Below are 23,840 nucleotides of genomic sequence, written 5' to 3' on the forward strand. Positions count from 1 at the left end.
ACTGAATATTAAAAACACAACAGCATTAAACATTAAAAACTTCCCTAAACAGGGCCGCATTCGGATGTCTTTTAAAAGTAAGATAGTTGCTTAATTCCTTGGCATCTGATGTGAGGGCGTTCCCAAGGGCAGGCACCACTACCAAGAAGGCCCTCCCTCTGCAACCTCACTTCTCGCAGTGAGAGAACTGCCAGAAGGCCCTCAGAGCTGGACCTCAGCGTCTGGGCTGAATGATAGGGGTGGAGATGCTCCTTCAGGTATACTGGACCGAGGCCGTTTAGAACCAACACTTTGAATTGTGCTCGGAAATGTACTGGGAGCCAATGTAGGTCTTTCAAGACCGGTGTTATGTGGTCTTGGCGGCCACTCCCAGTCACCAGTCTAGCTGCCGCATTCTGGATTAATTGCAGTGGCAGGCAGAGTCATGTCCTGATTGGTTGGCATTAAGAAGAGAGGCAGGTGGGGGCTGGCTCAGAAAAGTCTGAGGGGAATAGGCCAGTTCTCTATCCTCCATCATGGGCCAATCTCCACTCCTGCTGAGAATGATAATCGCTGAGCCAAAACACACACAATCAAACCAGTGCATTTCTTTCTCTTGTCTTTATTTGTTTGAATACCTTCCCGAATCCCCACGATCAGATCAAGATTCTTGTAAACAACTCTACCATCCTGCAAAAATCAATGTTATCCATGCTTTAAGGAAAACCTACAGCTCTTCCTTTTGCACAGTTCTTTCCTTCTCCTTCTCAGGGTCTTCTTTCTTGGCTTTGGATGAGTCCTGATAAACAATCAAAGAAAAAAGTAAGTTATGCAACAAAGACTCTTCATATCAAGTTAGCGTTAGAACAAGCAGCAAACTGGCCAGGCTGGTCTTACAACTTGGGGGTGGGCCAATGGCCTTCTGTGAAGGACTTGGGCCCCACTGGATTCAAGAAGTCGTACTTCTGAGTAGACATGCTTAGGACTGTGCTATAAGTTCTGAGCCACACATTAGCCCAAGAGGTGTGGATCAGGTAATTTCACATTGTGAATCCACAAAGACGGGATTCTTCAGGCATGGGTATATGAATTCATTGTGTGCAAGACAATCCTAATACCACCTTCAAACATAAATGTATACCTTACCTTCTTTCTCGCCTTAATTTGTTCTTCTAAGAATTTAGCAAAAGCATCAAGATTGTGCTCGCCTTTGTATGGGACAACCTTTGAGGAGGAAAAAACAGGGGGGAGAGGAGAAGAAGAGGAGTTTGGATTTGATATCCCGCTTTATCACTACCCGCAGGAGTCTCAAAGCGGCTAACAATCTCCTTTCCCTTCCTCCCCCACAACAAACACTCTGTGAGGTGAGTGGGGCTGGCAGACTTCAAAGAAGTGTGACTAGCCCAAGGTCACCCAGCAGCTGCATGTGGAGGAGCGGAGACGCGAACCCGGTTCCCCAGATAACGAGTCTACCGCTCTTAACCACTACACCACACTGGGAGAGGTGAATGGAACAGTGAATTGACTGTTATTTTGTGGGCTCATAGGGCAACTTGGTGTTGGAGATTCATTCCCCATGTCTGCAGTCATGGGATTGTTGTCTTTCACATGACGACATGATGGTGTATGTTTTCATTCCACAGAGTGGGAAGTGACGGAGACAGGATGTTTGTGTTACTGTGTTCTGTGAAGTGGGACTATTGTCATTTGTTCTTTCTCTTTTCTGTCTGATGCTAGAGAGAGAGGGAGCCATGTTGCAGTGCTCCATGTGTGTTTATATGTAAATAAAGTAGATTAGCCAAAATGCTGAGTTGCTGAGGTCTGTTTACATATGCTGTGAAGACTCTGCGGATTCCTAAGTGTGCTGATGCTTCTTGGCATTAGTCGGTGTGATGTTTGGGCAGAAAAAATATTTTGAAGCTCCCGAACGACTGACCAGGAGGGAGAGAACATGCCAGCTGGGGCGCTCCTGCTAACACTTGGTACATGCTTGCCCTACAGACATCCTTTAAGACAGATATTGGGTTGTATACTTGGAGTACACTCACTGAAGTGAGTGCATATTACGAACTTTGGTTTATGAATTTTGCTCAAAGTAGGACTTAGCTGGATACAGCCCATTGTTACAATGCTTATGAAGGTCCCAATCCATATTGGCATTCTGATGGCTTTTGAAGACATATATGAAGGCATTTCCCTTGAACTCTCAACCTGAATCTTTTGTTTTAATTAATGGGATTTTTTTATTTCATATGTTTCTATTTTAATATTTGTGGACCTGGATACACACACACACACACACACACACACACACACACACTGTTGAGAAGCCAATTTAGCATAAAGCAGTACTTAAAATAGCAGAAAGCGCTCAGGAATTCTAAGAAACCGAAAATATCAGTGCACAGTTGAAATTGGGGGTTAAAGTCAGTGCAGTTTTGAAACGTTCAGTCTGCCATCTTGATTCAAAATGGCATCCAAGTGAGTCCAAACTTAGACAAAAAACCTGCTCCTTGATCTGAAGAACTACCATGAAGAAAACTGCTTACAATATCTTAAGAGGTGTCCAAATGCCTAGAGAACAGACAAAGAGACAAACGACTTTCCAGAATAGATTATGTTGGTGGTGGTTGTTATTCAGTTTTAAGTTACAGGGTAAATTTTGGTTAAACATTATGATAAATTTTTTTGATGGTAGGAGCAGTTCAATAATGGAACCAATTACTGATTGTGGAGGGGGGAGGGGCTCTTCTACGCTAGTAATCTTCAGGCAGAGACTGGACATCCATCTGATGGGGGTGATCTCACTCTGGATTGCCTGAATCAAGCAGGAAGTTGGACCCAGTGGCATACAAGTCCTTCCCCCCACCCTCCAAATCTGTGATTTGATTATTTTATTACAGTGCATGGCCAATTGAGAGAACTAATGGCAACACATCCCAGCTGCCAGCCTTCTCAATTAGTATTCCTAGAGGGTGAAAACACATCAGGCCAGGAGCAATGCAAAACAAGAAAAGGAAATGCATTTATATTCCAAAAAAGAACCAAATGCCCCAGGCTTCTGTAAACAGACACATTTTTACGCCACCTAAATGCTCAGGGCTCCATCTTTGGTTCATTACAATCTGGGCATGCACACACAGCACCACAGTGCCTTCCTAAGAGATTAAATGAGGACAAATGTCTTTGAATGTAATTTATGTGTGGGGAATAGGGAGAGAGAGGAGAGGGGGTGGGAATGAAAACCTGAGTAATGTCTTAATTATGAAAGAGTGCCATTGAATTGAATTACTTGGCTCCAGAGGTGATGTTCTCACTTCAGTTAGATTACCCATCCAAATGGTGGAGCACAGCCATTTGTTTGATGTATTTTTTTATTATTATTTGTGACCTCCTTTGTTGTAAGACTAATTCCATAGTTTCGTTGTGGTTGTTGTTGTTTTGAAAAGCACAAGAGAATGGTGGGTCTGAAACGTAATCGGGAAGAAGGCGCAAGAAGTTTCTGTTGCACCCAGAAACGTTTCAAGCATTGCTTGAGAGATTAAGTGTGCATTAAGATGCGGGGGAATGCTGAATTTGTTTCCTGAATATGATGCTAGTGCTTCTGTCCTGTTTTGTAATGTTTCTTTCACACTGCAATACCTGTTGCGTTTTGGAGCCATAGCTTTTTGACCGATCTGCCGGCTATATTTCATTCACACCACTAGGGCTGCCATACTTGAAACAGTGAAAATCCGGACAGAGAAGTTGTTGAGCTTTGACATGGGTTGACAAATGTCTGGATTTTCCCAGAGAGTAGTATTCCAGATATTTCCAGGAAATGCCAGACATATGGGAACCCTAGCTCTGACACACCCACAAATGTAATTGGACAGTATTGCTACACCCCTATCTATTCTACAGAAGTGTGCGTCTGTTTCTCCATGATTCACGCATGATAACAGCAAGAAGCGTAGTTTTCCTTTGCTTTTGAGTCCACATAACACCCTTGCTTGCTGCTAGAATTGCATCCACCCCCCTCCTATTTTCATCACATCCATTACCCATAAGCACCCAATGAGGGTGGAAAACATCTCACCTCTGTTTCAGATCCTGCAGGAAAGTACCTGAAGAACGGGTACCGTTCCAGGTTGATTAACAGAATGTCATTTGCCGTGAAGTCTATTTTGGCAATGACAACGTTTTTCCGGCTTTCGTACAACTTGCCAAATTCGTCCCACACAGGTAGCAGTTTTTGGCAGTCGCGAGACCAGGGTGCATCTGGGATTGGAAACCAAGAATATGCCATTTAAAAAATAAATAAATAGTGGTGGTGCCGGAACTTATAACACCTTCTAATGGTGTAGTCAGCTAGTAAGTGCCGACAGAACTGTAGCCTAAGTTAGACTACTGAGAAACAAAAGAGAGGTATTGTGATGCACTGGAAAGTTTTTTTAAAACTTTTTTTTTAACAAAGGGGGATCCTGGGAACTGTAGTCTGCTAAAGGTGCTGGGATTGTAGCTCTGTGAGGTCAGCAACCTAAACAAACTACAGTTCCCAGGATCCTCCATGACTGTTAAAGTGGTCCAAGTGTGCATGAAATGTACGCCATGGGAGTAAAAACTGTTTCCACTGCAGGCAACTTTAAACTAGCAGCATTTGCTTGAACAAACACACGCCGACTCCATATCAGCTCAGTGTGCCACTCGGCTGCTGTCTTCAATAAAATCAAGTAATTCTTTCCCTGTGAGAGCTCATCCACCAGAGTCTCGTCTTCAGAAGCGCAAGTGATACTCACAGAACAGGACAAACACGTGGTTCTTCTTATTAAAGACAACCCGGTCAAAGTTGCTCCCAACCAGCACTTTCACTGGCTTCTTATCCCAGCCTTCTTGGATTTCCTCGCTGGATTTATGTGGCTAATAAGGGGGAAAGAGATAAGGGTGGGTGTCAACAGGGGCTCATCTTTGAAGCTGTGCTGGGTGGTTAAGTGGCTCTCTTTGCTAAAAGTCCTTGGTGAGACTTATCTGGCTGGCCACATGTTCCCTTTCACTTTAATTACCAGCTGTCTGCTTTGTCCCATAGCAGGAGAGCAGAACTACTCACTACAGTAGAGCAATTTGTCAAAATCCCAGGGACATAGGATGATAGTTTATACCATGAGTCCATCTATAGTATTTCAGGCAGAGGACATTCCCAGGACATACTGGGAGATGCCGAGGACTCACCCTGAGACAAGCTGTATCCAAAATAGATGCTCTATCACTCCATGGCCCTTGGTGAAATTCTGAGTCGACCTTCGCTCCATCTAGTTCAGTATTGTCTACCCTGACTAGCAGCAGCTCACCAGGGTTTCAGGCAGAGTTCTCTCCAAGCTCTACCTGGAGACGGTAGGGATTGAACCTGGGGATTGAACCTCTGCATACAAGACTAATGCGGGGATTCTTTGCTGGAGCCTCCCGTGTGCAGGACAAGGTCAACTGCACACGGGATACCAGTTGTAACGTACCCAAATAAAAGGTGGCCAAAACTACGGCCAAGCAAGAGCGCTAATAAACTACAAAAAAATTAAATTAAGACGAATTGAAGACAGGCAACCATTGTTTCTTTTGATGGCTTTGGCTAACCCGCATGGGCTTTTACTTCTCTCTATGCCTCGACTGTTCTAAGACTATCTAAGCTAGCTGACCCTGTACTGCCAATTCTTCCGCAATCTATAAGCTAACTAAACCTTTACCGCCAATTCTTCCGCAAGCTAACCTCTCTAAATCTAGCTAAACCTTTACCACCAATTCTTCTGCAAGCTAACCTCTCTACCTCCTGCATGCGCTTCCAACCCAACCAACCCGTTCCCAAAACCCGACTACCTGAACCTGACTATCTGCCCAAAATGGGGAGCCACAGCCTTTTATTGACAACAAGCAAGCAACGTCATGATCAATACTTTTACCAATCAGAACACTGTTGCTGCCCTTGAAAAGGGTGGGAAGCAGATTAACTGACCATTAACAAGTTTAAACCTTTGGAGCCAAAAAGTCTAAGCGGAGGGATCTCAGTGGCAAGACGCCTACTGAGTCCTGCTTTCACTTTCACTTTTACTTGGAAGTATACGTTAAATACTGTAGTGCACATAATTGACATTAAACAGGTATAAACGATCGCAGGTGCAAAGACACCCACGAAGTGTATTCCCACAACTAATGCTCAGCTACTGAGCTATGTCCCTTCCCTGTTGTAAGGCACCTTCCTCAATCATGTACAGAATAGGGAGTGGATTTCCTTCTAGTCTGTTCCCTCAGCATCTTCTGATTCAATATGTCTGGCATTCTACTCATCTCAAACAAAAAATGCAGTATAGAATGCAGTCACAGCAAGGAACATAGCACCAAGACCATAGCGTCATTTTATGTGGTTTTAAAACATTGGCAGTCCATACAGGTTTCTCCATAGACAGGTATGTGAGGCTGGTGGAAGAACTTTACTTTCTTTTCCCCTTACACATGAAAAAAGGGGGGAACCAGGTTTCATCAAAGGTGTTTTCTTTTATAACCCCATCTGCAGTTCTTCTGAGCCCAGTTAGTCGTTCTGAACTAGCGATATCCCAAATATTATTGAACCATGTTTCAAGAGGCAGCTCCACCTGGGATTCCACCTGGCACCCCACTCATCTCGAACTCTGGCCGAGGATTTATATAGTTCCTTAGCGAGATTTATATACCACTTCATCAAAATATACAGGCAGTTCACATAACGCTGCATGCAATATTGATTAAAAAGAGCAAAAGCAAGACAGACTTTAAAAACAGTAGACATAATGAAATGATCAAGACAGAGATAAACTCAGCAGATATTAAAGAAAAATGTACAAATTAAAAGTGCATGTCCGGGAAAGGCTTGTTGTGGGCAAGGTCCCGATCCCCTCCATGAGGTTGAATAAAGACACTTGACAGCAGCATTTTAGGTTAATGGACTAAAAAAAGGCCACAGCTTTATTGGTTACAGATTGTGAGTGGTATTGGCTTAGACATTGAACTTAACCGACTATATCTGACTCCCGCCCGTCTGCAGGGAGTCCGGGAAGGGTTAACCACCAGTAGGGGGAGTCCTGCTGATAAACATCAACTAGGAGCTCCCCGGGGGTCACCAATAGGGGTCGTGCCTTAGGCCCTAGCCTCCCAAGGCTTCAGACAGGGCGACGCCCCCAGAATCCTTTAACAGAATACCCTTCAATGTGCGGGGCAGGTGATGGCGCTACCTCCCCTCCTCTCTTCTCCAGCAATATTCCAATGCCTAACCGCCAAACCTTACAAAGTTGTGATGATTTGCTACGAGGTAGGCGGAAACCAAGTGGCTGGTGCCAATTTGCCAAGTGGAAAAAGTCCTACCAGGCTCCTCAACAGCGACCAACCGAAGTCCATAGCAAGGCCAAAAGAGATGGAAAAACCTAAAGGGCGAGAGGGTGGGGAAACCGGAGCAGCTGGAAGCGCGATAAGGGGAGAGCTTCCCACTGCATCCTGCTTAAATCAAGCAGGCCACACCCCCAGACCAATCGGATTGGTCGTCTGGGCAGTGATGCAGCCGGGAATCTCCTCAATTGCACAGGGCTGACCACACCCCTGCGCACGTGAAGGGGTTGTGAGTGCCCACAACTCCACCTCCTCCTTAAGGCAGAAGTGGCTTTGAAACCAACCAACCAACAACAGCATGTTTTTAAAAAGAAGTAAGGCAACTCTGAAGGAAACAGCAAAGGAAAATTACGAGACTATAGCTAAAAGACAGCAGGGTTTAATGCAATGGTGGGGAACAGTTTTGTCTCCACAAACCAAATCTTTATCAGGATCAGCCTCGTGGGCCAAATTTGACATGGCACTATTATTGCTGGTGGGTGAATGCCTGGGAACCACAGCACAAAGGGCCCTGCGCTCAGTGCTGTAGGGAGCGTTGATCATAGGGTTGGCAGAGCATTTTCTCCCCAGATGGGTGAGAGAGAGAAAAGCCTGCATTTTACAGGCTCCCTTTGGCTGCCGGCCAAAGAACCCAGTGACCGTCAGCTGCCATCAACATTACAATTCCTAGAGTGGTTTAACTTTCAAGCCCTCTTCCCCAGGGAATTCTGGGGAATTCTATGAGGAATTCTATGAGGAATTCTATGAGGAGAATTGGGGTCCCCTAAGAACTTGTGGCACCTTTAACTCATTGCACTTCCCAGTATTCTTTGGGGAAAGCCATGACTGTTAAAATTATTATCTTATCTTATCTTATCTTATATTTTATATTATATGCTGGGCGGCACATATAAAAACATATTAAAATATGAAGCACTATCATCATAGAGCTTTAAATGTACAGTGGGAATGTGGCTAAAGTTTGTCAATGTCCTTTTTCAAGTGTTGCATCCAGAACAGGACACAGTCCTCCAGTTGTGTCCTGACCCTGACTAGAAAGCAGAACAATTACCACATTTTTTGCTCCATAAGACACACTTTTTTTCCTCCTAAAAAGTAAGGGGAAATATCTGTGCATCTTATGGAGCGAATGGTGGTCCCTGGAGCTGAATTGCTCAGGGGCCAAAAGAGGATCATGCTTTTTATTTTACAAAGAGAAAAGGGGGTGTTGAAAGGACCCCGCTCAGCAGCTGATCAGAAAGAGATCGGGAGAGAGATAAGAGTCCCGGCTCCCTTTCAGCTTCGCCCCCTTGCCCAGGCCTCCATTGTTGAATGTGCTGCAGAGGAAGGTTGTTTGTTTCCCCAGGGACATGTGACTGGCTGATGAGATTATCTGTCTGGAAACTGTAGAAAGGGCTCCCTTTCCTTTAGAAGCTGCAGAAATGTGAGTTGAACCCCATAAAAAACAGGGCTTTTCCCTTTGCAAAAAAGCTGCAAAACTTTTAGCTGATCCTCAAAAAACAGGGCTTTCCCCTTTGCAAAAAACCTGCAAAACCTTTAGCTGATCCTCAAAAAAAACAGGGCTTTTTTCTTGTTTCCTCATCTAAAAACGAGGTGCGCCCTATGGTCCGGTGTGCCCTATGGAGCAAAAAATACGGTACTACTTAGGATCTGTATGTGTATTGCGCTACAGCTTTCACTTATTTCAGTTCATTTGTAATTTCTCTCTTCCCACTAGGAACAAGGAGGTTGTTTGATTCATATTTCCATGCAAATCTACCCTCTTCACACTCATGTGATTCTACTCAGTTCAAATCAACACGCAAACCGAAACACAGCTAGCCTTCATGATTTGCACTTATCCAAATTTTGCATTGCAGCTTTCCAGTTAAATAAATGTGTGCAAAAACCCGCACAGAAAGGCATATACAGAATCGGTGAAAAATAGCATAGAAACATGCATGGTATAGAAACCGGTTACAAAAATGCTTTTATTAGGCAAAAAAAGCAAACATAAATATGAGCAAAGCATAGAAAAATGGGCACATTTAAACAACAACAACAAAAACACTGAGGTGTAAACTGACAAATTAAATTTAGGATTAGGGAAATGAGAAGCTGAGAGAAACTGAGGCACAGATATGTTCTTCCCCATATACACATCCCCACTATACATGCACATTAATAAAACACCGCAAAAAAAGCAATTGATGCAATTGTGAGGCTCAATAGGAGCCAGGCCAATGAAACCCACAAATTGTTTGCCATGGTATACCAAATGAAAAGCGTGACCCTGTTTGCTTCCATCCCAAAAGCTCACCTTTGCTTTTCCTTCTAAGTAGTTCCAACAGAAGTGCCGTAGATTCTCAGGGGTCACTTCATCTGCAGGCATCTTGTACTTGACATTACTTGTCAAGTTCAGGATTTGAACAGAAGGGACTTCTACCTCTGTTACCCGGAAGTACTCAATCACACGGCCATTTCTGGTTTCATCAGTATCCACAAAGATGAACATGATCTGAAGAATGAAAGAAGCAAGAAATATTTCTACCGCCTTACATCCCAGAACAGTTTCCCACCTTGGGCCCCCAGACGTTGTTCGGATTATAACTCCCACCACCCCTGACCATGGGCTATGCTGTCTGGGGAAAGTAGGGCTTGTAATCCAACAGCATTTGGGGCCTCAAAATGGCTGTCCTAGACGGTGCCTGATTTTTATTTTATTTTATTTTATCTTATTGTGAACTGCTCTGTGATCCTCAAGTGAAAGGCAGTACAGTGGTGCCCCGCTAGACGAATGCCTCGCTAGACGAAAAACTCGCTAGACGAACGGCATTCGTCTAGCGGAAGCTGCCCCGCAAGACGAAAAAGTCAATGGGGCTGCTTCGCAAGACGAAAAATTTTCATCTTTTTTTTTTTCATTTAGCGGAGCGCGGCTGTCATTGCCGCTTCGCTAGACGAAAAAACCGCTAGACGAAAAAATTCGTAGAACGAATTATTTTCGTCTAGCGGGGCACCACTGTATAGAAATTCAAATAACAATAATTTATTTATTTATTTATTTATTTCATTTAAAAATATCCTGTTTGATTGTAGAAAAAACTTCAACACGCATGTTTAAAATGATATCTTTATGGATGCTTTTTGTTGTATATTTCCTTTATATGTCTGTATGAAAGTGCAAGTTATAAATGTGTAAATAAATGAATAAAATATCTGCTACAGGGAACCAAGCAGAGGGCCTTCTCAGTAGTGGCACCCGCCCTGTGGAACACCCTCCCGTCAGATGTCAAACCTATAAACAACTATATGACGGGGCTATTTCTCATATTGCACGGCTGCTCACCCCCACTCTGTCACATATAGACTGCCTTTGGAACTGCATTTGAATCTAGGCTTGCGAGATGATCCCAGGAAAGCAAACATCTACAATGTCCTCAGAACTCTGACATCCAATATTTGCAATCCAGGAGAACTCCAGAAAACGACATTATACCAACCTTCCCTCTGAATTCTGAGGCAGCAGATGTATAATTGTCATAAGCTGAGCCAAACGTGTCAGCGCTTTTGGCCATGAAGAGAACGATGTGATTTTCAACGGGCACGTCAAAAATCTTCACAGATGTCTGGAAAACAAAACATCAGAGCTCTCTCACAGGAGCCTGGCAACGAAGGTCACAATCCAGAAAGAGACTGGGGGTTGTAGTCAGCTAAGCCCTACTCAGAGTAGACCTGATGAAATGAATGAACCTGAATTCATTACTGCGCCCATTCAGAGGTGGCAAGTCTGTGGGACCATTTCAAAGTTTCTTATTGGAGATATTCTAGTAATTGGGGGCTGGAGGATTTACTAGGAGGGGGAAATAGAAGCAGCTCACATCCCTGCTGTAGAGAATATTGAGCTCAGCAGAGAAGTCTGGTCCATTAGGGCATATGGGGCACGGACCCACTCATCTCAGTATACCCTCAGTCATATAGACTGCCCCGGATCATCCAGGGAGCCTAATGATCAAGTTGAGACCCAAACTCAGGTCTCCCCAGTCCTAATCTTAGACTCCAACCACTCAGGCAGCACCAAACTCACCTCAAGATTATACTCTATGACTAAATCCATGGTGAATGTTTTTATTAACCCAGTAAGGTCCACTTTGTTCAGTTTGCCTTCTTCGGATGCTTCGTTATGAACAGGCTTTCCCTGGAGCACAAGAAATATTCGATTTAACAATAAAGCGGGCCACATTCCCTGTTAACATTTACATGGGGAGGGCGAATCGTTGGATTCAGTTGCTGCCTTGTGCCTTTCGAGAAATGATGTGTGAAAAATGACTGCCCTCCTGTGGCACGATGAGTCAGTGTGTCTGGCTTTTAACCAGAAGGTTGGTGGTTCGAGCCCACACAGGGATGGCTGGGGGCAGGATTCCTGCATTGCAGGGGGGTTGGACTAGATGACCCTCAGGATCCCTTCCGACTCTACACTCCACTGGAGAATGAGTTTAACAGTAGTATATAAGATACACATGTTAATAATACCTTTTGGAACACAACCACCATGTCTTCCCTGATGCCAAAGTCAGCAAAAACCTCTTCGCTGGCTGTTACTCCAAATGGAAGTTCAGGGACATCTCTTGCAGAATGATAGAAAACCTCCACAGCTCCACCTTGAAGCCTCTGTATGGGGCGGGGGGGGACGGGGATAGAGAAACATAAGAGGAGCCCTGCTGGGTCAGTCCAGTGGCCCATCTAGTACACCATCCTGTTCTCACATTGGCCAACCAGATGTGTGTAGGAAACCCACAAGAGCCCTCTCTCCTCCTGCAGCTTCCAGCAACTGGTATTCAGAAGCATTTCTGCCTCTGACCGTGGAGGCAGAGCATCGCCACCATGGTTCGTAGCCACTGATAGCCCTATCTTTCATGAATTTATCTAAGCCTCCTTTAAAGTCATCTAAGAGTTGCACATCAACAACAGGACGCAACGGGAAACTCAGGGCTGAATTTTCACACAGGTCCAGTCAGCTGCAGTTTAGGACCTCAGGTGTTATTTTGTTTTTTTTGCTAAATTTCATGGTACTCCAGGTGGGGTCTGACCAAGGTACTATTACTTCCCTTGATCTGAACACTACACCATTGTCAATGCAGCCTAGAATTCCATTGGCTCTTTTTGCTGCTGCATCACATTAATTCCCATCCACAATAGTTTACCTTAAAAAAGCCAATCACCACCAAATCACCGGAGTCTATGAAGGTTTTGGCCTGGTCTGTGCTATTAAGAAGTACAGTACTGAGTCCTATTTGTCTCCTGACCCATGTAATGAAGGCAGAAGCCTCTCTAACTCCTGTAAAAAAAGAAAAGAAAAGAAAAGAAAAGAAGAAGAAGAATCAACAGGTTTATCAGCAGGAACGATACAATTACCAGAATCATTAAACAATAAAATCTCTTTCCCACGGGACACTAGTAAATGTAGTTCTGTGAGGCGAATAGTTGATCTCCTTATAATCCTCAGCACCCTTCACAAACTACAGTTCCCAGGATTCTTTGGGGCAGCCATGGCTGTTTAAAGTAGCATGTGAACGCTTTAAATGTATGGTCCAAATGGGGCCCAATTCCCCACATGCCCCCACTTGCCCTTTCCCACATCCAAACAGAGCACCTTAAGAGAGTTCAACTGAGTAGTGGGGAACCTCAGAACAGGAGCCTGAATGCGGCCCTCCAGATCTCTCTATCTGGCCCTCAGGACTGTCCCACCTCTCACAGGTCCTGTTTGGCACCCTTGAGTGTTTTTGCCTGGCTGGAATATGTCACTGAACTCTAACAGTGCCTGTTGGTTGCCTGGATGGAAGATAGGGAGAGAGGGGTGTAGAAATGAGTCTAAAGATAAATATTCACATTCATTGCTCCACCCACTTTTAACTCTGACTCCTCCCACCACTGGCATGGCATGTGTCCCACAGAAGATTGCCCAGAAGGAAACGTGATCCTTGGGCTGAAATAGGTTCCCCATTCCTGGCTTAACTAATGCACGATTGTGCCTTTCCTGTGTAATTGGACGTGCTGCCAATTAGCTGCACCAGCTTTTGCATCTGTTCAGGTTTGTTCAGGTCAAGCCACTCTCCTTTTTAATTATTATTTAAAGAAAACCCTGGAAAGAGCACGTCCTGATGTGATTTACATGGCAGCTCTGGAAAGCAGCGTTTAGCCCGCGCCCACAACCCTCCACAAAATATCGACTAGCAATTTAATCCAGAATGATTTCAGGATCATTCCACAGCTTATTGAGCAGACTGCCTAATTGAATTAGGTGTCAGAAGCAAAACCCTATGTTTTCCCGCTAAACAAAAGGGGAAATACAAAGGTGCTGAGAAGCAGGGCATGAGCTGTTCAGTGCTGAAGCTGAGCTTTCCCCCAGTGGGAAGGGATCCAACGTTTTAACTCCTGAAAATCCATCTGCTTAAAGTTGAAAGCGTGTTTTTTTTTTAAGATTTGATCAAATGAGACCCTGCAACAAAATGTTGCAGTATGGAGATTACAGCCACTCTGTTTCATTTCCCCCCCCCCCCTCATTCCAACACTAACAACATCCGAAGGGCCAGGAACTCCCCATCTCTGGAGTAGGCTGGCATCTGGTGATGCTGGCAGATGACATGTTCAGAACAAAATAAAATAAAATAAAAAATTCCTTCCAGTAGCACCTTAGAGACCAACTTAGAACAAACTTAGTTGGTCTCTAAGGTGCTACTGGAAGGAATTTTTTATTTTATTTTGTTTTGTTTTGACTATGGCAGACCAGCACGGCTACCTATCTGTAACTGAGACATGTTCAAAGTGTGCTTTTTGTGAGCAAAGATTTATGTCCCCGCTATGAAAAGCAAACATTTTCATCCCATTTCATACACACACAGAGCCCAACTATTCCCAATGCAGTGGGCATATTTTGTGAGGGGGGGGGTGAAGTGTTTTGTGAAACTGTCTCCCTCCCACCCCTTTCCACCCAGCCCTAAATGCCCCTGTCCTTATCCAACAAACTTGCATGTGCTCAAATTTATTAAGTTTTGAAATTATTCCGTTGTATGTTTGAGAGCTGGGCACAAGCTCCCCCTTGTGAGCAAACAGGCATATTTGCAGCTGCGTATGGGTTTACCTTTGCAATCAACGGGGTTTTTCCTGTCACCGTCTACAAAAAACTTCAGGGTCGGATATTCCAGGATGCCGAATTCCTTTTTTAAGTCTTTCTGATCGGTCACATCCACTTTGCCAAATCGGATATCCACAGATTCCTTCTTCAACTGTTCTGCAGCTTTGGCAAACTCTGCAGCCAAGCTCTGAGAAGGTCCAGATAACGGGATGTCTGGGAAAAACCAAGACAAAGAAAAGCAGTTGCTTATCCACATTGGCTAGGGTGCCCCTTACACAGAAGAACAGAAGAACAATGGCCTGTCTAGTCCAGCGTCCTGTTCTCACAACAACCAACCAGATGCCCATAGGAAGCCCATAAGCAGCACAACCACCAGGGCCAGATTTAGGTTTGATGAGGCCCTAAGCTACTGAAGGTAATGGGGCCCTTTATATGTCCAGCTGTCCTTTGTCAACAACAAGTTGTCGCTGTTTTTTGTGTTGAATATATGCTATTTGGTAATTTATGGACCTAATCAGTATCTAAAGCCATTTGCACATAACAAAATATGTATTTTATCAAAGTAATTGTTGAACTGAAATACAATTAAAGAAGAAGTATATTTAAAATGAGCAAACCAGTGATATTTTGGGGAGCAGGCTAGTAGGTGGGGCCCATTACTTACATCATAGGAGCCTACACAACACAAAAACTGTTGCTGTATGTAGGTTTTATTTTCAAAGCTTATAATAAGCAAAGCTTATAAATTCACTATTCTTCTGTCCCATACAAAATGTTGCTTTTCTGCTATCTCTTACATGAAGACTTGTCTGGATCAGGAAAAATTTATTGTTGTCCTGGCTTTGAAGTTGAAGGCCAGTTTCATTCTGCTATGCAGAGCTGATAAGAGAGGCCCTGTTTGTTAGCAAAAACACAAAAATGCATCTTCTATTCGCAGGTGGTGGGGGGTACAAGGAGAAAATGCTTAAACTTCCAACTCTGTGATTCTGACTCAACAGTGTGAAAACATAAAGGGGCCTCAATCCTTAATTGACTCAATTGGCAGAGATGATCTGATTGGTACTGGACATCTCTGGCTTTGGGATTTAACGAGCATTAGATCAAGTGTGTAAAAAAAATGCATTAAAAATCTCTGTTTAGCTAGCTATCTGCTTTTTTTGTTAAAACTAAGTAGCAAGCTGTCAGAGCTTCAAGGCCAAGGCAGCACTGAATTCCTTGCGAAATAAGCAGGCAGGGGAAAGATGGCTTTATTTCCAACACATTTCCAATGCAGGGCAGTGGCAAAGGTATGTTGTGGTTGTGACGATCAGAACGTGTTCATGCACGTAGCAGGCCGAGGTCAGTTGTGTATCAGAAACATGTTCTGTGACAGAGGATGAAATTGCATAGGGGTTTGTGCACATACTTCCTGGGCCACAATACACACCTGGGCCCCAGGTGAGGACACCCAGGCATCAACTCTGTATTCCAGTTATTGGCTTGATGAGCAGGAGAGAGGTATGAGCTCATGTTCTGCTTTGAGGCTTCCCACAGGCATCTGGTTGGCCACCGAGAGAGCCGAATGCTGGACTCTGATGCAGAAGAGTTCTGTTTGGTGTAGTGGTTAAGAGCGGCAGACTCGTAATCTGGGGAACCGGGTTCGTGTCTACACTCCTCCACATGCAGCTGCTGGGTGACCTTGGGCTAGTCACACTTCTCTGAAGTCTCTCAGCCCCACTCACCACACAGAGTGTTTGTTGTGGGGGAGGAAGGCAAAGGAGAATGTTAGCCGCTTTGAGACTCCTTCGGGTAGTGAAAAGCGGGATATCAAATCCAAACTCTTCTTCTTCTTCTTCTTCTAACCACAGAGCCTCTCCATTCCTTTCTCTTTAAACTGACCTTGGGAGCAGACAGCCATTAAAATAAAAGACACCTTCCAACCAAGCCCCTCTAGATTTTGCTGGCCTCCAGCTCCCATTAGCCCAGCCAGCATGACCAATGGTCACAGCATCCTCTGCAACAGTGGGGGAGAAGGCTGAGCTAGCATAGGAAGTTATGGCTCATTACAGCCATCTGAATGCAGAAATAAATAAGTTTCCTGTATGTATTCCTCAAGAACACCATATTATGCAACCGTCCCATCCAAAACCAGCATGGGACAGTCACTTTCATTAGACTTTTGATAAATGGCTAGAAGGTTTTAATCTGTTCATCTTAACTTGCTGATTTAAGTTGCAAATCCCCGAAACATTTATTTTCATCATAATTACCAGGAGACCTCAATTAATCATCCTCTAACCTGCCACAGCCATCAGCCGCCTTGGAATAATACCCAGCAGCCTCCTTGGCACGTTAATTATTTCATCTAATGTCTTCTATGGCATTCGATAGAGAAGAGAACTCAAACAGAATACTTCTGAACCTTGCCTGTTAGGCTTTTATGTAACCACATTTGGGGATGGGGATAATCAAGAATCATGGATCTTAGGGAAATTTGTGTGTGGAGTCCCAACCAGGGCAGCCCAGTATATTTTGCCCAATCTATTTTGCTACTTAGGGCAAATGGCAACATGAGGCATGAATAGCAGTTGGCTCCCACTTTGACACAGAGTCAGTGTGATGTAGCATTTAGAGCAGAGTTTCCCAAATTGGGGTCTCCAGTTGTTTTTGGACTACAACTCCCATCATTCCTAGCTAGCAGTTAGGGATGATGGAAATTGCAGTCCAAAAACAGCTGGAGACCCAAGTTTGGGGAATCCTCAGGTGCTCCCATAACGGCTAAGGTGACGAGCCAAGTTCGTGATCAGACTTTGGTGAAGGCAGAAAAGGCGTTGTACTTGTGGCTGGCAGACATGAACGACCAAGGTGTTCCCGTCGATGGTAACATGATGCGAGAAAAAGCTCTTGACCTGTACGTGCTGTTCAAACCTCTTACCGAAGGGGGGAGGCCTTGTGACGAGAAGGTCACAAGTTCAAAGCCAGCCAAGGTTGGCTCAACAGCTTTAGGAACCACTTCAACCTGAAAAATGGGTACAGCCCTGGCGAGGCTGCACCCGCCAATAAACAAGCGGCGAAACCCTACTCCAAACAGTTAAAGAAACTGATAGAAGAAAAGGGATATCTCCCCGAACAAGTTTTCAATGCTGGCGAGACGGGGCTCTTCTGGAAGAAAATGCCCATCCACAAGGACATTTCGATAGCAGAAAGACAGACGGCCCAAGACCATGTGATGTTGTTGTTTTGTTGCAACGTGGCCGGGCATTTAATAAAGCCCGGCTTGCTCTGTGGGTCTGCAAATCCTTGTGCCCTAAAAGGCAAGGACAAACACCAGAGCCGTCTTAAGGGGATCTGCCGCCCTGGCGCGGCTATCCCTCCGGCGCCCCCGCCATGCCGCCTCTCCACCGCCTCCCTCCCGCGCTTGCCGCCCCTTGGGAGGGGGGTGGGTGAGCGGGGGATGAGGGGCGTGGCGCTGGAGCGGCGGGGGGCTCTGCGCACCCTTCCAGCGCTTCCGGGACGGGAGGCGAGGGCGGCCGGCCCGCGCTCCCACGCGCAGCCGGATGGCGCGGCACAGCCGAGCAGCTCGCGCGTCCGCGCGCAGCCGGCCAGCTCGCGCTCCTGTGTTCTGCTGGGCAGTCAGAGGGCGCTGCCGGCAGGCGCTGCCAGCGGGGCTGGAGGGCGGAGGCGCCCTCCACGCCATTGCGCCCTGGTGCGCCGCGCCACCAGAGTAAATGGATGAGACGGCTCTGGCAAACACCTCCTGCATGTGTTCTGGCAATCAAGCAAAAAGGCTTGGGTGATGGCTGTAATATTCTTGGATTGGTTCCACTGATGCTTCGTTCCAGAGGTCAAGCAGTACCTCGAAGAGAAAGGAATCGACTTTAAGGTATTGCTGATTGTCGATGATGCTCTCTGCCACCCCGAGGGAGTCCCGTTTGCTCATAGCGACGTCAAAGTTGTCTTTCTGCCCCATAATGCCACCTCCGTCATCCAGCCTCTCAACCAAGGCATAGTTCGCTGCTTCAAGGCCAAGTACACGAGTCTTATGTTCTCGCGGGTGTGCAACACTATGGGTGCTGATCCCAGTCTCAACGCGGCTGAGCGTTGGAAATCTTTCAACATCGCCGATTGCATAAAGGAATGCGGCCGTAAGTTTAGTGTGTTGAACCTATGGTCAGAGAGACCCAGGTTCAGATCACCCACTCAGCCATGAGACTCACTGGGTGGCCTTACGCCAGCCACTAATCTCTCAACCTAACCTACCTTACAGGGTTGTTGTGAGGATAACACCAGGGGGAGAACCATGTATGCTGCTCTGAGAGCCCTGCAGGTAAGGTTGGATCAAAATATTATAACAACAACAACAACAACAACAACAACAACAACAACAGTTCCTAAGCATATAATTCAGCGGGGTAAAGTGGTGCATCATTAGAAAACAATATGGATGGGGAACTTTTTCAGCCTGAGGGCCACATTCCCTCATTCCGGGGGCCACATACCTGTGGTGGCCATGGGAAAAATCGGTGTAGTCAGACATGCACAACTTTCCAACCTCTATCCAGGCAAGCAAGAGGTTCTATCACCATTTGAGGACACATTCCAGCCTAGTGAAATCGCTAGATCAGGGCTCATAGCCAACCCAGTGAAGGGTGTGTCCTCTGGGGCGTGGCCTGGGCAGAGTCTTAAGGGCCTGATAGAGAGAGGGCTGCATTCAGACCCTTGGCCCGAGCTTCCCTGCCACGTCACCACAGTTCAAGAAGGATACTGACAAGCTGGAACGTGTCCAGAGGAAGGCAACCAAAATGGTCAAAGGCCTGGAAATGATGCCTTATGAAGAACGGCTTAGGGAGCTGGGTATGTTTAGCCTGGAGAAGAGACGATTAAGGAGTGATATGATAGCCATGTTCAAATATATAAAAGGGTGTCATGTAGAGGAGGGAGAAAGGTTGTTTTCTGCTGCTCCAGAGAAGCAGACACGGAGCAATGGATTCAAACTACAAGAAAGAAGATTCCACCTAAACATTAGGAAGAACTTCCTGACAGTGAGAGCTGTTCGGCAGTGGAGTTTGCTGCCAAGGAGTGTGGTGGAGTCTCCTTCTTTGGAGGTCTTTAAGCGGAGGCTTGACAGCCATCTGTCAGGAATGCTTTGATGGTGTTTCCTGCTTGGCAGGGGGTTGGACTGGATGGCCCTTGTGGTCTCTTCCAACTCTATGAGTCTATGATTCTATGATGAAAGCTTATCTTGCTGCGCCCTGAGCTCCCTGAGGAATAAATAAACTAATGATAATAATAAACTAATAATAATAATAATAGCAGCTGCTGCTGCTGCTTTGGGGGTCTCCACCGAAGAGAGAAAGCAGTTTGTAAGCTGTGGAGGCTGACTTATTCAGGCAAATTTTGCATGGCCCCATCAATCTCAGACTGCCTTTGGCCAACCCCTACATGCCATTCTTCTTACTGACAAGGAGCCAGGGGCCGGCTCTTGCTTGTCATTGCCTCTGTCTCCACCCACTGCTGGTCTCCCAGTCTTCTGCCTTACCAGTCTCGATAGGCAGCAGCCACCACTAACAATAAGTAAAGAAAAGAAGGAACAGGGTACCCCTCACTACGCACAGCAGATGTGAGCATCGAGGGCACCGCTCCAAGCCAAGGCTGGACTTTGTCCCATCACCGCTGTGCAGGTTGTATGACAGTCGGGCCAGGCAATTCAGGCTACAGCTGCGAGCAAGCTTTCACTTTTGCCTAAAAACACGAACCCAGGCACGGGACACAGAGGACTGGTGAGTACTACAGAAGCTTAAATATTTTAGAGGAGGGGTTGGGGCACTCTGTTTGTGCCTGCCCTGTGAACAAATGGTCGTATCCAACTCTAGTCCTGCTCGGGGGAGAAATTAATGGACATGATCAGTGCTTCTTCTTTAGAAGTTGTGATGTAAGTATCACACTTTTAACATTTGGTGGGAGGGAAAGTTGCCAGTGCTGTGTACCCTTCAGTACCCCCAGAAAAAAAAGCACTGGGACTTAGGGACATTGATTCTAATGGGTTTACTCTGAGTAGAACTTTGCTAGATACAAGCCAGAGTTGTGTGTGTGTGCTGACAACCAGCCCTCATTCTCAAATTACAAAAATAAAAATAAAAAAAATAAAAATGCAGGCAGCTGTGGGCACTGTGCAATATGCTATTTTGAGGTTTGCTCAGTGCCCATCAATGTTTCTGTTATAGGGAAAGGGTCACAGCACATGGGTAGGGAACTTACAGAAAGTCCCTAAATGCACCCCTGGAAATGGAGAGAAAGGGAATGTCCTGGGGAGAGTCCTTCCCCACCCCATTCTAGATAACAAATTTTTGATCCTCCAGAGTTTCATAATGAACATACTTTTCTTTGTCGGAAGAAAAAATATGCACACACACACCCCGTTACATAAGAAGGTCAAAGAGTAAGCTGCATGAATAAGCCTCTTCTAAGAAATTCAGTGACTGACACACAAGAACACATTTTACATTCAAAATGTGTTTCCCTCCCCCCTCCACCGCATAGAAAACACACAATACCATATTCACCTACTATATCTGTGTTTATTTATTTTTTTGTAAGAAAGGCATATATGAATAGTCTCCAGGGAGAGGGGAGGAATTCAGTTCTGTTCAAATTGTAACGTGAACCTACCACTTTCCAAAGCGATATGCAAACCAAAACAAAATTATCCTTTAAAATTTGCACTTGGTGTTTTTCGATGCTGTTTTCCGAGCCAACCAATGTGCATAGAAATCCATATATTCATGAAAACAACATATTAAAATACATTATATCAGTGGAAATTACTTGCATTTTTTTTTTACTTCAGGAAAAACTGCATTCAGAACTCTGTATATTAGGGGGGGAAATGTTCTGAAATGCTAATGGGCATCCATGAAGACTTAAAAAAACAAAAAACCACAAACCTAGAAATATGGAGAACTAGAAAAGGGGGGAATCAGAAAAAACCAAAAACAGAATCGACAAGCTCACTTGCTGCCCCCAAGTCCCATTTTCAAAACTTCAAACAGAATTCTTCTGTATATACTTTATTAGCAAAACATATATCCACAAAATCGTTCTGCACTAATAATGGGTGTTCATTATTTGCATCTGTTTTTCAGTTTGCTGAAAAGTTAATAAGTGACTACAACTATTGCTAGATCAAAGCCAAAATCAACCTTGGCATGTTTTTATACCAATGGATAAAACTGAAAAGTCAACATCAGGAACACACCATGAGCTGGTGTACATTATACAGTGAGAAAATAAGGGCCTTGCTTTCACAGCATCTAGATTCTTTTATAATATGCTTCTTCTTTGTTTGAAGCAGATCATCGGCTGCAGTTTCTATATTGGTTAGGAGTGGGGGGAGATATGGCAGTCCTAAATTTGGCTTGGCGAGTGGACTAGTTGGCCTTTAGATACCCCAGCTCAACGAGCCCATGGAAAGGATGGAACAAATAAGAGATGGGGAGACTTTTTCACCCCAAAGGGAAGCATTCCTTTCTGGACAACATATGAAGTCATTCCCATTGAATTCAATTGGACTTATTTTGCTTCTGAGCAGACATTGTAAGGATTGCACAGTTGGTTTAAGGTGCCACAAGGCAAATATGTTGATTTCTGTTTCCCTCATTTTCTCATTTTTCCAATCTTAAGTTTGCTTCACATTTCCACATCAGTGTGTGTGTGAGATATTCATGAAAATTCACCGACATTTTAGTGCTAATTTCTCCTTACGCACAATTTTGCCTAATATCTACATTTTTGTAGAGTGACTTCCCCTAATATAACACATTTTTGCATGTTCTTAGCATGAATGTAAGCATCTTTGGGTACACTTTACGCAAATATATGCTTTTGTATATGTGAGTTGCCTGACGAACTGCGCCACAAAATTCAGAGAAGTGCAAATTTCGCAGGATGACTGTGTTTCAGTTCTTGCACTCCACCCCCACCCCCACCCCCCAGTACAAATTAGGCAGATTCACCTTTAAATGAGAGCGGAATAAAATTTACCCTACATCCCCAACACTGTTAGACATTCAGGTTTAAAGTGCCACAAGAGTTTGCCCATTTTGTGAAGATTAGCTCATCAGCCAGTGTGGCAAAGTGGTTAGAGTGTTGGGCTAGGAAATTGGGATACCAGGGTTCAAACCCCCTGCTCATCCATAAAACTCACTGAATGACCTTGGGCCAGTCACAGTCCCTCAGCCTAGCCTACCTCACAGGGTTGTTGTGAGGCCAAAATGGAGAGGAACAGAACCACGTATGGCACCTTGAGCTCCTTGGAGGAAAGAGGGAATATAAATGTAGGTAGAAATAAATAAATAAATAAATAAATAAAATCTCTTTTGGAAGAAGAAATACTTACAGAACTCCACCAGCAGGTACTGTGTTCCATTCAGAGCCCTGTCAAAGTTGCTCTTTTTCAGGACCAGAACATTGTCCTCCTCCTTGATTTGGGACAGTTTGGCTTTCTTTAGTTTCTTCTCCGACGGGCCAATGCCACCTTCTGCGGTAGAAAGAGGAAGGCACGCTAAACCAGTCAGGACAAGCAGCCACAGAGCTCTCATTGTGGCCTTCCAGGACATTGCAGACACCACAGAAGAGGAGAAAGGGGACCTAGCCTGGGTCCGCTCTGGTTAAAAATGTCCATGGCCTTATCAGCAGGCCACGTGGCTTAATTCCCACACAATTAGAGATAGGGGACAGGGCTCGCTGCAAAGAGAATCGAGTCTGCTCCCTCTTTGAATTGTTGAAGCTGCTAACACTTTAGGAACCTAGGGTCAGGAGCGGAGGAAGGGGGGTGCGACCCGGGTGTCACCACTGAGGCGACAAGATGCCGGGTGGCCGCCACCACGGGGCTTGCAGCGTGCCTGAGCCACACGTCTTTCCTGGGAGTGCGAGGCAGACTCCTCGCTGCCCCAAACGGTCTGCCCTCTGCCTCCCCCTCAGCTGTCAGGAAGCAGGCAGACTCCTCGGGGCCCCCGCAGAGCATCCTGCCCTGGCTTGCCCCACCTCACAGGCGGCTGGCCCTGCACCTGGGCGCAGGGCACGTGCGCCGCCTCAGGCGCCCGATCAGCTTGCTGCGCCACTGCCTGGGGTGCTCCCCTTATACCAAGTCATAGCACTGGTCCATCTTATTTATTAGCTCAACGAGTTTGAAGTCTGCTTCAACAGCATAAAACCAACCATGTGGTGCACAGGGTGAAAGAAGAATAAAGCGCAGAAACACTCTAAGAACAACAGATCAATTTGACAAACTCTAAAACAATAAAAGCCACCCGAAACAGGTTTAAGCATTTTGTCAAATTGAAAACTGATCTTCCATAAATGGCTGCCTCACATGATTACAGAAATT

At 45.3% G+C, this 23,840-nt stretch overlaps 1 protein-coding gene across 1 annotated transcript; it reads right to left on the reverse strand.

Moving 5' to 3' along the window:
• Window positions 1-612: 612 nt before the first annotated feature.
• Window positions 613-23,112, reverse strand: PDILT (protein disulfide isomerase like, testis expressed). The gene is made up of 11 exons (XM_033167847.1): window positions 22,851-23,112; window positions 14,483-14,689; window positions 12,546-12,679; window positions 11,875-12,012; window positions 11,429-11,539; window positions 10,845-10,970; window positions 9,665-9,862; window positions 4,758-4,878; window positions 4,058-4,239; window positions 1,126-1,203; window positions 613-778 (listed from the first exon to the last, which is right to left on the reverse strand). Exons 1-11 carry the CDS (start codon window positions 23,068-23,070, stop codon window positions 707-709), a joined length of 1,587 nt encoding a protein of 528 aa, XP_033023738.1. The 5' UTR covers window positions 23,071-23,112; the 3' UTR covers window positions 613-706.
• Between the last annotated feature and the right edge of the window lie 728 nt (window positions 23,113-23,840).

This window comes from Lacerta agilis, chromosome 13 (assembly GCF_009819535.1).
Source record: "Lacerta agilis isolate rLacAgi1 chromosome 13, rLacAgi1.pri, whole genome shotgun sequence".
Taxonomy (NCBI): Eukaryota; Metazoa; Chordata; class Lepidosauria; order Squamata; family Lacertidae; genus Lacerta; species Lacerta agilis.